Raw genomic sequence first — 14,486 nt, forward strand, 5'->3', positions numbered from 1 at the left:
GAAAATAAAAAAGGTTGAGAATGGGGGAAACATTCTCAGCCACTCATTTAATATAAGCATAAAAAGACACGGTGGCAAACTTGTAAATATCATAACAACCTTCAATCTCAAATACGTATCTGTAGATAATTATATTACAGTTCAAACACATTCATCGTTCATCATCCAAATTTCTTCTCCAACCTTCAACAATCATCCAGATTTCTTCAATTAAACTATCATCAACATCATCCAGTGCTAATCAATCATCGATCTTCGTCAATAACATTTTATCAACACGATTCAACAGTTAACAACAAAAATTCAGTTTTGGTTCTTTTAATCTAACCTTCAATTCTGCTTGAATACAATCAGATCTTCAGCATCTACGATTAATTATACTCCCAGCGTCATTAGATCAACATCATCGATAATCAACAAAAAATCCACTTCATATCATTCATTCAACATCGATTATCAAATAAAACTTCAAAATTGAGGTTAGAAAAAGATCAAATCGTTTTTTTTGAAAATTTTAATATAATTCTCTATCAATCTACTATTTTGTAAGATTTAAATAGTCAAAGTATCATGTTTTTAACATTTTTAAAAAAGTTAAATTGTATGCACTCCAACTGTTTGATGAAATGCTTAAACTAAATTATCACGTTATATTCATATATGAATATGTTTTCTCACCTGAAACAGTATATGATTATTAAAACAAAAAAACAAATACAAGTTTGTATGTTATTCATATGTGAATAAAATATAAAAATTATATATATATTTGTGAAAATATCTTGTAATATTCATATGTGAATATACTGTGTAATATTCATCAGTGAATATATCATCTAATATTCACAAGTGAATATACTATGTAATATTCACATGTGATATATCATGTAATACTACGTAATATTCAGATATGAAAATATTATATAATATTCATAAGTGAATATATCATCTAATATTCACAAGTGAATAAACTATGTAATATTTACAAGTGAATGTATCGTCTAATATTTAAATATGAATATATTATGTTTATTATATACTATATTCATATATGAATGATACTTAAATTGTAAAAAAAATTAATCATAGTTTTTATTCATAAGTGAATAACGAATGTACTGTAGTAAAAACTTGATTCATTTTTATTCACTTATAAATTACGATAACTGAAAATATATAAAAAAAAAATTATTTTATCTTAAAACTATATCAATATGGATGTCTATTTGTAGAGAATAAAAAATCATGAATTTTGGTATATTTAAAATCATTTTTCGATAAAAATAGCTTCTTAAAAATAAAAAAAAAAACGAAAAAACTATGTTTTTGTATATATTAAGGTAATGTTTAGCATAGTTTAAGGAAACATGTTTTATTGGAAAACACATGTGCATTCCTTTCCTATTTCCACCGGTACGTTGGAGTCTTTTGCAGCAAATATACATTTTTGGCTGAGAATGATTCCCCCATTCTCAACCTTTTTTTTTCTCAATTGAACCCTCCTCTCTCTTTCTCTCTGTATATATATATATATATATATATATATATATATATATATATATATATATATATATATATATATATATATATATATATATATAGGGTTAGGATTAAATGTGAAACTTAAATATAGTGTGAATGTATGACTTAATGAGGACTCTTGGATTAAAAAAATCTAAAGGCTAAGAATGTTATGGCATTATTGTAATTAATAAGAATATCTTTAATTTTTTTTTATAGAAGTAACCGTTTATATGATATTATTGATTTTCTGCAAATATTCAAATAAGGAAATGTCGACTAAATTGAGATACCTGATTATCTTCAACAATCTATAATCTTGGAATCAAAATACTAATTCACCTTCATTTTACAACCATTGCTAAAGAATCGTGAAGGATTATAAGTTGCAAGATTGTCAGTCAATTCTCACACTAAAGAACAGGAGCACATTTCTGAAAACCAAAATCAAGAATTCCTAGGTGTAGAAAAAAAAAGAATGAAGAGTAGGAGATTGGGTTCGAGGTTAAAAAAGAACTTTCAATTAAAGTTTAAGAATATTGTTCATTTTCCGTAAGCACCAGACGATGATGACTTTGTTTTTTCGACATTAGCTTTGTTGTTCGTATTATTCATCAAGAATGAAGCACTATAACACATGTAATCGATTAAGGTTTTCACCATTACTAAATGTATTTTAACTTTATTGAATAAAATTGAAGAATAACGCAGTAGTACATGCCATGATCATAAGTAATAGAACATCATTCTTGAAGAATTAGAAAAGTTTAGTACATATGTTTCTTTAGTTAACAGTCACTTTAGCCAAGAATAAAGTTGGTGGTAATTATTGGGGGTTTTTCTTTTCGTTTGTTAAAATCATGGATTAAAAACAAAAAATCCTAAATGTTTTTCATATTCTTTTAGAATAAAAATTATGCATTCATTAAAATTAATTACGCATTCTTTTAGAATAAAGCTATTGTATTCTTTAAGATTAAGCACAACATATTCTATAAGAATTAATCTGAATAATTCTTTAAGAATACAACACTTTATATCCCATTATGTTTTTTTAATGAATTAGTACTGAGTAGACATGTAACCTATTTTCTAACACATAAATGTAGCATGTGAAATCTCAATCTTTGTGTCTGGTATTGATAGCCTTTAATATGGACGATAACATAGTTGTTAAAAAAAAGAATATGAACGATAACTTCAAAGGAATGAGCCACATGTTGACGAGGTTCTACAATGGTGAAAGTAGGGATTTATATCGATTAACCGTAAACATTACATATTCGTTAAGAATATATTAGATTATATTGTCGCATACTTAAAGAATTCAATACTTAAGTTACTTCCAACATACAAAATTTATTATGCTATATTCTTAAAAGAATACACAAACAATAATCAGCTTTAAAAAAAACCAATCTTCAAGCTTTATTAATCATATTAAAATGCAGTAATTAACTAAAACCATGAAAGCCACCGTTAATCACCTCATGCACCAACCATCGACCACCCCCTAGCCTTGCATAACCATTGGTTTTTATTTCTGCTCTATGGCTGCAATACAAAAAATAAAACAAGGGGAATATATATTGACCTAAATTATATTTTGTGAGCAAAATGTTTAAGTGGGCTAAGCTTAAGCATTGATGTGGGCTAATTCCTTTTTTTTAGGGCTAAATTTTCATTTAGCTGTATTCTTATTGTCTACATACATCTAACCAGAAATCAGAAATCAAGAACTGTAACAAAACAAAGGGCGAAGAGGAAACCAGCTCGTCGACGGCAGGCAGGCGGAGGCGACGTGCTGTGAAGGCCGCAGGGCGACGTGGGTTACGACTGAAGTCTCAAGTCAATAATTGAAAGCCTTGCTTATATCTCTTCATCTACTTCCTTTAAAGGTAGTTTTCATCCCCTGTTCTTCTTCAGTTCGTTTACGGTTTATGTGGGTTTATGCAAATCCGAAATTTCTCTTTCAGTTATAGAGTTCATATGAGTTTTGAGCTGTGATACCATTCCTAGATCCATCTCCAAGCTCCAATTAGCTAATAGTTGTGAGATTTGTGAATTTGGATGATGTTTGAGGGGTTTTCAAAACCCTAGATATTCAGATCTGAATTTCATGTTCTAAATAGAGGATTCATGGTGTTTTGTGCTCATCTAATGTATTTAATTCATCATCCATCCATTGTTTGAATTGTAATTCTTATTCTCATTTGGGTTTAATTATTTTTTGGTCACAATTTGGGGTTTTCTAACCCTACGGGTTCCAGATCTAAAATCCATGAATCATGCTGTTTCAGGAAGTTGTTCTTATGTTACTCACGAGGTTTAATCATCAACTTTGAGGTCCTGTTAATAATCCATGATCTGAATGTTGTTTATTGAGTTTTTGATGAAGTTTAGTTAATCTCTTTTGGAGTTCTAACCTTGAATGAATTTCATTTGTTTTAAGTCTTCATATTGGTATTAGTTCTTTTGGTTGCAATTTACTTTTCACTCAATAGTGACTTGGTGCAATTTGTCTGATAATGAAAAAATCTGGAGGGAGGAGTTCAAAGCCTTGTAACAATATGCAAAAAAAGAATCAAACCCCCCCTGCAGCTCCCGTGCCTAAACCTATGGAGCCTGCTGAACTGATTCATTGGCTTGGTTCTGGGCATGGGCATCTTGCGGTTTACACTGTTGATGTCAGGAGAAATACAGTGAAGATCAAGTCCGATCTAAAAGACCCCGAGAAATACAGTTTGATGTTCATTTATGATGCCTATAGAGCTGGCAGGTAAAGTTTTTATTTTTGCATATATAATTATTTATAACCATTTTGTCAACATCTATGCATCTTGTAGATATATGTTGTATGAAGTTATGGTAAGCGGTTATTATATATATATATATATATATATATATATATATATATATATATATATATATATATTATATTTTTTCTCCTGATAGGATTACCCTTCGCTTATTGCAATTGGTGGGTCCCAATATACAAGAGATGGTTACAATCACAAAGGATTTCAAAAAGGGGCCAGGCCAGCAATTCATACATGATGGACTTAGCTTTCCCTTATATAAGTCTAGCTACACAAAGGTCTATCATTTAGTAATAGAGGCACAAGTAACAGAAGATGGAATTGAGAATAATATTTTGGAAACAACTTTAGCATCGGTTGAGAAGGTGAGCGGTGAAATCATTATTACGGTTAATAACCAGATCCTATCGGCGAATGGAAGGAAGTCTGTCTGTCATGATATGGATGGAGTTAAATATTCCACGCAATCGGATGAGGATGATCCTTATAATGGTTGTAACATCTGTTATAATAAAGCGAATCCTGGTATACTTTTTCCAATCGGGAAGTTGAAACTTTTTGAAGAAGTAATTGCAGAGGAGAGTAATGGGAATCGTGTATACAAGGGAACTTATGATAAATCATCGGTTACTGTGGAAAGGATTCCCAAGGTGCATGGTCATGTTACAGACCAAGTGATTCAAATTCTCAAGAAATCTGGACAGCATGCTAATATTGTAGGGTTTATTGCTAAGGAGGAGACTAAAAATTTTGTTTTTTTTTATTTATGAGAGTTGTGAATGCACCTTACATGATTTTATATCATCAGTTTTTCATGATAAAAAATCGAATGAATACAAAGTGAGAATTCCAAGTTTCATGCATCTGAAACTGTGGAAGCCCGATAATAATTCTCCTTCAGAGTGCTTGTTGAAACTTTTGAGGTTAGACCATGTTATTATTATTATTATTATTATCATCTTTTTTCTTCGTTAAGTGTCATGTGGATAGAAGGCAATTAAATGATATTTGAGAAAATCATGACAAAAGTGGTAAAATTGGAAATGCACCTTTATGTATTTGTTTATTTTGGTCTAAAATTAGTAATCCAGTTTTCTTCATTTTTTTGGGTGAGACTAAAATCTAAAAATATAGTCCAATTTGATCAAGTCTTTGTCCCGTTTTGTTCAATTCTGTTTTGTCCCCATGTATTATCACCTTATTCCTATCTCGAGTTCTTCTTCATATGTTTTTTTTCATAACTTTATTTTTTGAAACTCATAATATCTATTGGCAAATATAAATCACAGGGGCATAGTTGAAGGAATTGCCCATTTCGACGAACATGGAATTATTCCGAACTTAAACCCTCGAAGGATCTTTATATGCAAAGCTCCTTCCGGTATCACTGCAAAAGTCTTGGGAATGGGCATTAGCACAACAGGCAAATCTTCTTTTATAATTTCATGTAACATATGATAGATTACTTCACTCATATTTGAATGGGCAAAATGCAGGAAAAAGAAAAATAGTTTCTAATTGTTCCTTATTATAGCATTGTACTTTTTTTTTCCTAAATAAAGCATTGGTCTTCAGAAAGTTTACCCACCTTAGCAACGAGATTGAAATTATGACGGAATGACACAAGTTAACATGTTTTTATCCAATGTCATCGTCCATACACATGTGATGTTATGCTGACGTGGCTTAAAAGTTTTAATCTTATTGCTATAATTGATGATGCTGTGATGAGGAGTAATCTAAGACTAGTATAATGCTTTAATATGGAAAGGAAAAGGAAAATGTACTATGCTCTAATAAGGAAAAAATTAGAAACTACTTAATATCTTGTATGTTTTTAGTTTTTAATTTTCATAACATCTGTGTAGGACAAACGACTGTTGGGGATTCATTCAATTTAGGGCATCTGTTTTGTTTTTGTATCACTGCTGGTTACCTCCCGTTTAATAACAAGAAAGTGCAAGATTAATTAAAATGGATCCCTGAAGCCTCTCATCTTATCTCTCGCCTCCAGAATACCAATCCGGATTCCAGGTATAATTCTATAAACTTATCTGAAATTCTTTCCATTATGATAAATTGTGGTGAAATCAACTAGTTAAAACTACCATGGGGCTGTATAAATTACACTTGCTTGAGTTGATTAGCATATTGATTGATTTCATGTTTTAATAATTTGAATCTGCATTTATTTTTCTACGGGAAAACATATAGGACAACATTTGTATCTTTACCATTTCATCTATATTGCCCACTTAATTATCTCCTATATCGACTAAAACATTATACCGTTGTTATTATTATTATTATTATGACAAAATTGCAAAAATGGTCCCTGTGTTTGGCAAAATTATGCGACTTTGGTCCAAAACAATAGTTTGATGCACCACTGGTCTAAAATTGGATTTTTCCATTGTTTTTGGTCCCTCCCATTCACTTCCGTCCATATACTCCGTTACATACAATAAAGACCGGGGTATTTTCATCTTTCCACCTCCATATCATCGATTACCGCCATATTGAATGATATACACAGTTAATGACCCTTCACTCTACTCTACGCACTAAACCCAACTTGTTGATCGAAAACCCTAATCGTTCATTAAAATCTTGCATTTGATCATCAACCGCAATCGTAAGTTTGAATCCACGAGGATGGTCCAAATGTGGGAAATCAGGCCAAGAAATCAGTGTTTTGATGCAATCCGAATTTACGGTAACGTACTCTGTTTCTTACATATTTCTTTGAAACAAAAAAAAATCTTTTACAATCCATATAAAGTAATGTTTCCACAATGTTCACTATTGAGCTCCATCATGGAGGGAGGTTCACAAAATTCCCAGGGATAAGCTACATTGAAGGAAAATTAGACCACATTGACTTGGTAGACATGGATGAGTTCTCTGTGCATGAGTTGGACGAGGTGATGCTGAAGCTTGGTTATGATGTACCACCAGTCATTTACTACCACTATCAATTGCCAAATGGAGATTTGGAGTTTGGTCTTAGAGCTCTAGGGAATGATATTGATGTACTTAGTCTTGCACAGTACATTGAACATCATAAGATCATCAAGGTATACACTGAACATAATGAAACTAAGTTACTTACATACTTTATGTCTCCAAGAGTTAAACCTAGGGTCATAATTGAGGAAATAGCAGATGATGTGCCCACTGCAACTGTTGGTGATCAAGATGTCCCAAATCTTGAATTGTGTTTAGTAAGATACGAGACACCCGAATACAATTCAAATAAGAGATTGAGGTTAGTTGATGGGATTCAATCATGTAGTAAGAAATTGTGTTTCAACTTGGAACACACTGCAACTGTTGGTGATCAAGATGCACATGTTGAAATTGGTAATGAAGGTGCAAATATTAGTGAGCAAGGTGCAACTGTTAGTGGTCAAGATACACATGTTGAAATTGGTAATGAAGGAGCAAATGTTAGTGATCAATGTGCAGCTGTTGGTAATCAAGATACAGAAGTTCATGATCAAGGTGCAGCTGTTGGTAATCAAGATACAGAAGTTCATGATCAAGGTGCAGCTGTTGGTAATCAAGATACAGAAGTTCATGATCAAGGTGCAGCTGTTGGTAATCAAGATACAGAAGTTCATGATCAAGGTGCAAATGTTGGTGACCAAGAAGTAAATACAAGAGAGTTTGATACCTTTGATGACCAACCATTTCAATTTGAATACTTTGATCCTTTCTTTGATCAATATACTTTTAATGATGGTAATGATCAGAGTATGGGTGTTGGTGCAGAACTTGGCACAGGACTAGGGGAAGTTCAATTTGAAAGTGAGGGAGTTTGTGAAGGACTTGGTGAAGGAGGTAGTGAAGGGGGTAGTGAAGGGGGTAGTGAAGGGAGTGAGGAAGACAGTGATTTTCTTGAAGATGAAGAAAACTATGTAAGTGATATTGAGGTGGACATGAGTGATTTCTATATGAATGTTGATCTAGATGTTGAATATGTTGACAGAGGAAAAGGTGTTGAGACTGAAAATGAAATTGTTGATACAGAAGATGTTGAAGATGTTGAAGTAATTGATAATGATGAATGGGACTCATTAGGTGAAGATAGTGATGATGAAAGAAGGAAAGCAATATTAAAACAGATGGTGAAGGAGAAGAAGTGCTCTCTTGGTGAAGTCCATACAGTTACTTTTCAAGTGGGTCAAAAGTATAAAAGTAAAAAGGAAATTAAGGACAAAGTCAACAAACTTGCCATTGAGACTAGAAGGAATCTTGGCTTCAAGAAAAACGACAAAACAAGGCTTAGGGTTGTGTGTAAAGGTAATGTACCTAATGTAAATGCAAGTGGGGTAGGTAAGGGCAATAAATTAAATTGTTCTTGGTCAATGCAGACTTCACGGTCAAAAGATAGTGATTATTGGTATGTGAAAACTTTACTGGACAAACATACTTGTGTTCAAACTAGAAAACTTAGGGCTTGCACTGCGAAGTATATATCTGCAGAAATCTTAGACATGGTCGAGTCTAACCCTACAGTACCCCTTCGAAGCATTCAAGAGCAAGTTCAGAAGAGGCTTCAAGTTGGTGTGTCCATACACAAAGTACAGAGAGCAAAAGCAACAGCTACAAAGCAAGTGAGTGGTGACTACACAAAGCAATACGAGGTGTTAAGAGATTATCTTATGGAACTACAAGCAACTAATGTGGGTACAACTGTGAAGCTTGAGGTTGTTAATGAGCCTAACAGTACTAGAGAAACAAGGCAGTTTAAAAGGGTGTATATTTGCTTAGGGGCATTAAAGAAAGGGTTTAAAGCAGGTTTAAGAGATATTCTGGGACTAGATGGTGCTTTTATGAAAGGACCCTTTCCAGGCCAAGTACTCACAGCAGTTGGATTGGATTCAAACAACGGCATATACCCACTTGCATATGCCATTGTTGAGACTGAAAATATGAGTAGCTGGAAATGGTTTCTAGAATGCTTGGGAGATGACTTAGAGTTGTGCTCAAATTCTAACTTTACTTTCATAAGTGATAGACAAAAGGTACTATTTTCTTCTTTTTGTATTACTAATAGTTTATTTGTATATGATTGTTGCAATGATTATGTGAAATAATCCTTTACAGGGACTCTTACCTGCTATAGCACAACTATACCCACAGGCTGAGCATTGATTCTGTCTAAGACATATTTATGAGAACATGAGGAAAAAATGGAAAACAAAAGAGTATAAAGATCACTTATGGCAGTGTGCAATAGCAACCACAGTACCAGAATTTGAACACTACATGAATGAACTTAACAAGTTTGATAAGGATGCTTTTGAGTGGTTGAAGAAAATCCCCCCTCACCATTGGGCCAGAAGCCACTTTTCAGGTTACATTCCCTAACTTAGGTGAAGCTTTACTAGTGCTCATTGTATATGGTTTAGTTCATATAATTTTCTTGTTTAATACAGGCAGAGCAGGATCAGATATATTGCTCAACAATTTATGTGAGGTTTTCAACAGTAAGCTTATTCATGGTAGGAATAAGCCCATCATAAGTTGTCTTGAGTACATTAGGCAGTACCTTATGAAGAGGATTTGCAATGTGAAGAAAGTGATGTCCAAAGCTCCAGGTCCACTCACTCCAACAGCATCAAAGTTACTTGAGAGAAATAGGGAAGCTTCAGTCCAATATAGAGCTAGATGGAATGGGACTGCAAAGTATGAAGTTTATGGTCCTTGGCATGACCAGCATGTGGTTGACATGAAAAATATGTCATGTACATGTAGAAGGTGGGAATTGAATGGGATTCCATGCAGGCATGCCATAGCTACAATACATGAAATGGTTGATAGTGGAGACAAAGTTGGGGAGCTTTACACTTATGTTAACAAAGTGTATTGGCTTCAAACATGGAATGAAGCTTACTCTTACACTGTGGACCCTATAAAGGGTAGAGCCATGTGGCCAAAAAGTACCTGTCCATTTCAATTAACACCACCACCACATCACAATCAACCTGGGAGACCTAAGACCAAGAGAAAGAGAAGTGCAGATGAAAAATATGATAAACATATGCAAAATCATGGTGCAGGTGAACCTGAAAAACTTACCAGAAAGTTTGTTAGTGTTAGGTGTGGGAAATGCAACAATAGGGGTCATAACTCAAGGACGTGCAAGGGTCAAGGTGGGAATGCAGGAAGAAATGAAGGAGGGCATGCAGGAAGCAGTCAAGGAGGGAATGCATGATGCAGTCAAGGAGGGAATGGAGGTAGCAGTCAATGCAGGAATTAGTGTATTTTGTTTAAAAACTTATCTTTTGGTTTAGCACAACTTTTGTGCATTTGGATGTAATGGTTTAAAACTAGTTTGTTGTAATGGTTTTATTTTGGTCTTTTAGCCCTTTTGGTCATGAAACTAATGTCAACCTTTTGTCATTGTTGAAGAATGATTTTTATGGTTTATACCAACTGTTGGTTGTCATGTTTATGGAACACATTTTTGGTTGTAAGAACTGTTTTCTGAAACAACAAATATACATTAACATTCGGTGATAACTGCAATACATTGTCATTATATCCTTGAAAAGGTTACAAATTTCTGAAGTTGTCCAAAATAACCCTAAACTGATATTACATTATCAAATACCAAAAACTACCACATTCCCTAGTTACAATTTCATAAGACAAAAAACACCCAAAAATTACATGCAACTACAGGGGTCCCTAATTGCTTATTACTAAATGAAAAGCACCCAAACCACCACAAATAGTAACCAACTTGCAAACAAACACATCTTCAATCTTGCCACTTGATAGTTTACATTGTTGATATTCCTCAATAATCCGGGTATTATCAACATAGATCGTGCACACATGGGAGGATCAATCCATCCTAAGAATCGGCATCTGGAACCCTTCACATAAAAAAATAAACCCTAAACATGAGGGTGATTTTCCAAAATGAGGGTAAAATAGCAAAATCGAACACTTACCTTTTGAGGGCAGGAAAGAAACCTCCGACCAGGGTTTGCTGATGTCCAGGAGGTGCGAACCACCGCTTCCCTACCACAGAAACACATCACCATTTTAATTTTTGATCTCTAAGAAATTGTGAACATAGAGTAGGAAGAGTATGAAGCTCGTGAAGTTGAAGAAGGAAGAGTGATGTAGCTCTGCTTTTATTTTGAATAAGGTTGCAAAAAAGGTCCCTGTATGTGGAAAGACGAAAATACCCCGGTCTTTATTGTATGTAACGGAGTATATGGACGGAAGTGAATGGGAGGGACCAAAAACAATGGAAAAATCCAATTTTGGACCAGTGGTGCATCAAACTATCGTTTTGGACCAAAGTCGCATAATTTTGCCAAACACAGGGACCATTTTTGCAATTTTGTCTATTATTATTATTATTATTATTATTATTATTTTCTTCTAAATACCAGCATCTGCAGTTACTCTATCATGATATGGCAAAGGGGAAAATACAAAAAAGCTTTCATCTTTTTATCCACTCGACTATTTTCTAAAGTTGTGAATAAACCATTCTATTTTTAGACCGTTATGAAAACCATTTTTCCTTGTTACCCAGTTTTTCTTTCATATGACAAAGGGCAAGTTTTGACGAAAGCAAAATGTTGTTTAATCCTTTTTTTAGGCATTGAATTACTATCATGGTTATCATAAAGAAATAATAGTTCAGTGGCTAAATTTGTAAAATGGTGACAGCACATTCTGCTTTTCTGTTTTTTGCTTTTTTACAAAACCTGTAACCAAGATATATATATATATATATATATATATATATATATATATATAAATTTTTAGTTACTACAGAATAGTCGGTTCACCAAATCGATTCAGCCTTTCTTTGTTTCCCTCTTTTCTAAGACCAGGAAAAATGGACTGTTTGTTAAATGGCCAAATCATTTAAATGGTGAATGTAATGCTTTTCTGTAATATTCCTTTCTTCAAGTCAAGGTGCCCACGGAAAGTACTTCTTTGAATGATGAGATGAAGTATAATGGCTCAATTACTAAATTGATGAAATAGTGAAAGTAGATTGTGTTTTTCTGTATTTTACATTTTTCATTCACCTATACATTAAGATATCATACATTTATTCTTATCCAGACCAACAGCTAGAGATGTATGCAACGACATTCTATTCTGGGACTCCGAGTTCATTCTCTCCTTCTATCAAGAAACAAGCGCCATCATTAAATCAAAAAAATGCGATCCTGGTCTCCGAAAGGCACTGCTACAAATCAAAGATTACGATAATTGGGACCAAGTGTTAGACAAAGCACTCGTAGAAGACATAAAGCATCACGCAAAAAACATAACTGCAGACCTCTGTGGTTTAATACAAGGCATTAGAAACAAATATACTCACCGTGATGAATTCACGAAACCGCTGAAAAGTTTGTTTGGGGAGGACACCACAGGATTGGAGGCATATTTTAGGTACAAGTTTCCGAGACTTTTAATGGATGTGTATAAGGTTATGAAAGAGCATTGTGTGAGAGGACCGTTTCATCAAAAGTATTTTGGAGAATAACAGTTTTTAAGTTATAAGCTGCTTCTGATGGTTTATGGCTTGGTTTAGAAAAATGCGCTCGGATACGTGATGGTTTCCAAAAACGCATCCTGTACGTGATGCGATGCATGCGATTCCCATGATGATGTGTATGCTTTTATGGATGCGATGTGAGGCGTGATGCATAAGCCTTCTACACCTGATGTGCTGTGTGGGTTTTTATTTATTAAGATAACGCTTTTAATGGGTTTTATTGACACACGGACTTCCAAGACTTTTAAGCCCTAAAACATCGATCTATCTACTCAATTTCAAGACCCCTGTTTCAGCATTGATCCTGTCAACTGTAGTTACATACAGAATAAATCTCTAAGAACCCTGTTTAAGCATCGACCCCCAATCAATTTCAAACAATTTTAGTATCCAGAGTGAGTTATTTCTTTATTTATTCGCGATTAGCTGAGTACTTTTTGTTATCAATCAGCTTCAGATATTTGGTATAACCAAGTAGATTGTTATCACTCTGAATTGTAAATCAGCTTCTGAATTCTTGCTGATTGTTTCTGTCTTTCTGAAATCTGAATTGTTATTAGACTTTCATAATCTAAATCAGTCTTAGTTGATGAAGTAATATAGCTGTAAACATATATGGTTTATTGTTCTGTTTGTGTATATAACCAATTTTGGTTATAATTAAAAGTAATATAACCACATTTGGTTACAAGTATTGACTTATGGGATGCCTCTTGATTTCTCGAACTAAGGTTTATTGTCAGGAAATGTAACAAGTATATAGATTGTGAAACCCAATAAAAATTCAAATATATGATACTTAAGCGGTTTTATAATTTGATTACATTTTATCTCGGTACTAAAAACATATAGCTGTAAACAGATACGGTTTAGTTTTTACCCATAAATATACTATATATGTCGATGTATTTTATTTCTTACCCTTATACTAAGTGCAGTTAATAGCAATGTGCTTTTTATTAATTTGTGCATTATTACATTATAGTTATCATTTCTTTCTATTAAATCATTGTTACTTTATTTATTTATTAAGGTTTTGTAGTTGACATCTACCAAATTATAGCATTCTACTTTCATTTTTTTTTACTAGAACATATTCTGAATAATCTAACCTAATGGTGGCGGTAATGAAATTTATTTTATAGTTGAATCGCATTTCTACATTTGGGTAAATTTATAGAATACGATATTAAAATAGGATGAAATGGAACTAGCATATCATAATAAACAAATTAACAGATGTAGGTTAATTTCATGCCTCTACACTTAAATATATTTTTACCTATGATAGTAGTGTATCTATGTTTCGTAACAAATATAAATGATGTACTTTATTTGTTGTATATTACTGTTGCCAACAAATTTGAGGTACATTGCTATAATGGATTAAGAGTGTAGGGTAAGTTGGTTGGTATAACGAATATAGGAATGTAAGTATGTAGCAATTTTGAGTTATATATGATTAATCCGGAAAGAAAAGAGTAATTGTGTTGCTATTATTAGTAAAAAGTGTAAGTATGTTGCTATTTCATGCATTAAAAAAATTATATTATGTAAATCATAATTGCAAGAAAAACTAAATAAGTACAGGAATTTGTTTA

The 14,486-nt window shown here is 33.0% G+C and overlaps 2 protein-coding genes and 1 long non-coding RNA gene across 3 annotated transcripts; all 3 read left to right on the forward strand.

The window, feature by feature from the left end:
* Positions 1-3,226: 3,226 nt before the first annotated feature.
* LOC128132147 (uncharacterized) lies at positions 3,227-5,863 on the forward strand. The gene is made up of 4 exons (XM_052768242.1): positions 3,227-3,419; positions 3,992-4,300; positions 4,477-5,263; positions 5,630-5,863. The coding sequence occupies exons 2-3, from the start codon at positions 4,050-4,052 to the stop codon at positions 5,108-5,110; spliced, it is 885 nt and encodes a 294-aa protein (XP_052624202.1). The 5' UTR covers positions 3,227-3,419; positions 3,992-4,049; the 3' UTR covers positions 5,111-5,263; positions 5,630-5,863.
* A 346-nt stretch (positions 5,864-6,209) lies between these two features.
* Positions 6,210-13,409, forward strand: LOC128132148 (uncharacterized). The gene is made up of 2 exons (XR_008230090.1): positions 6,210-6,374; positions 12,447-13,409. It is a non-coding gene; the product is annotated as an uncharacterized LOC128132148 (long non-coding RNA).
* LOC128132146 (uncharacterized) lies at positions 7,137-10,810 on the forward strand. The gene is made up of 3 exons (XM_052768241.1): positions 7,137-9,370; positions 9,453-9,702; positions 9,785-10,810. The coding sequence occupies exons 1-2, from the start codon at positions 7,232-7,234 to the stop codon at positions 9,498-9,500; spliced, it is 2,187 nt and encodes a 728-aa protein (XP_052624201.1). The 5' UTR covers positions 7,137-7,231; the 3' UTR covers positions 9,501-9,702; positions 9,785-10,810.
* Positions 13,410-14,486: the final 1,077 nt, after the last annotated feature.

This window comes from Lactuca sativa, chromosome 2, assembly GCF_002870075.4.
Source record: "Lactuca sativa cultivar Salinas chromosome 2, Lsat_Salinas_v11, whole genome shotgun sequence".
Taxonomy (NCBI): Eukaryota; Viridiplantae; Streptophyta; class Magnoliopsida; order Asterales; family Asteraceae; genus Lactuca; species Lactuca sativa.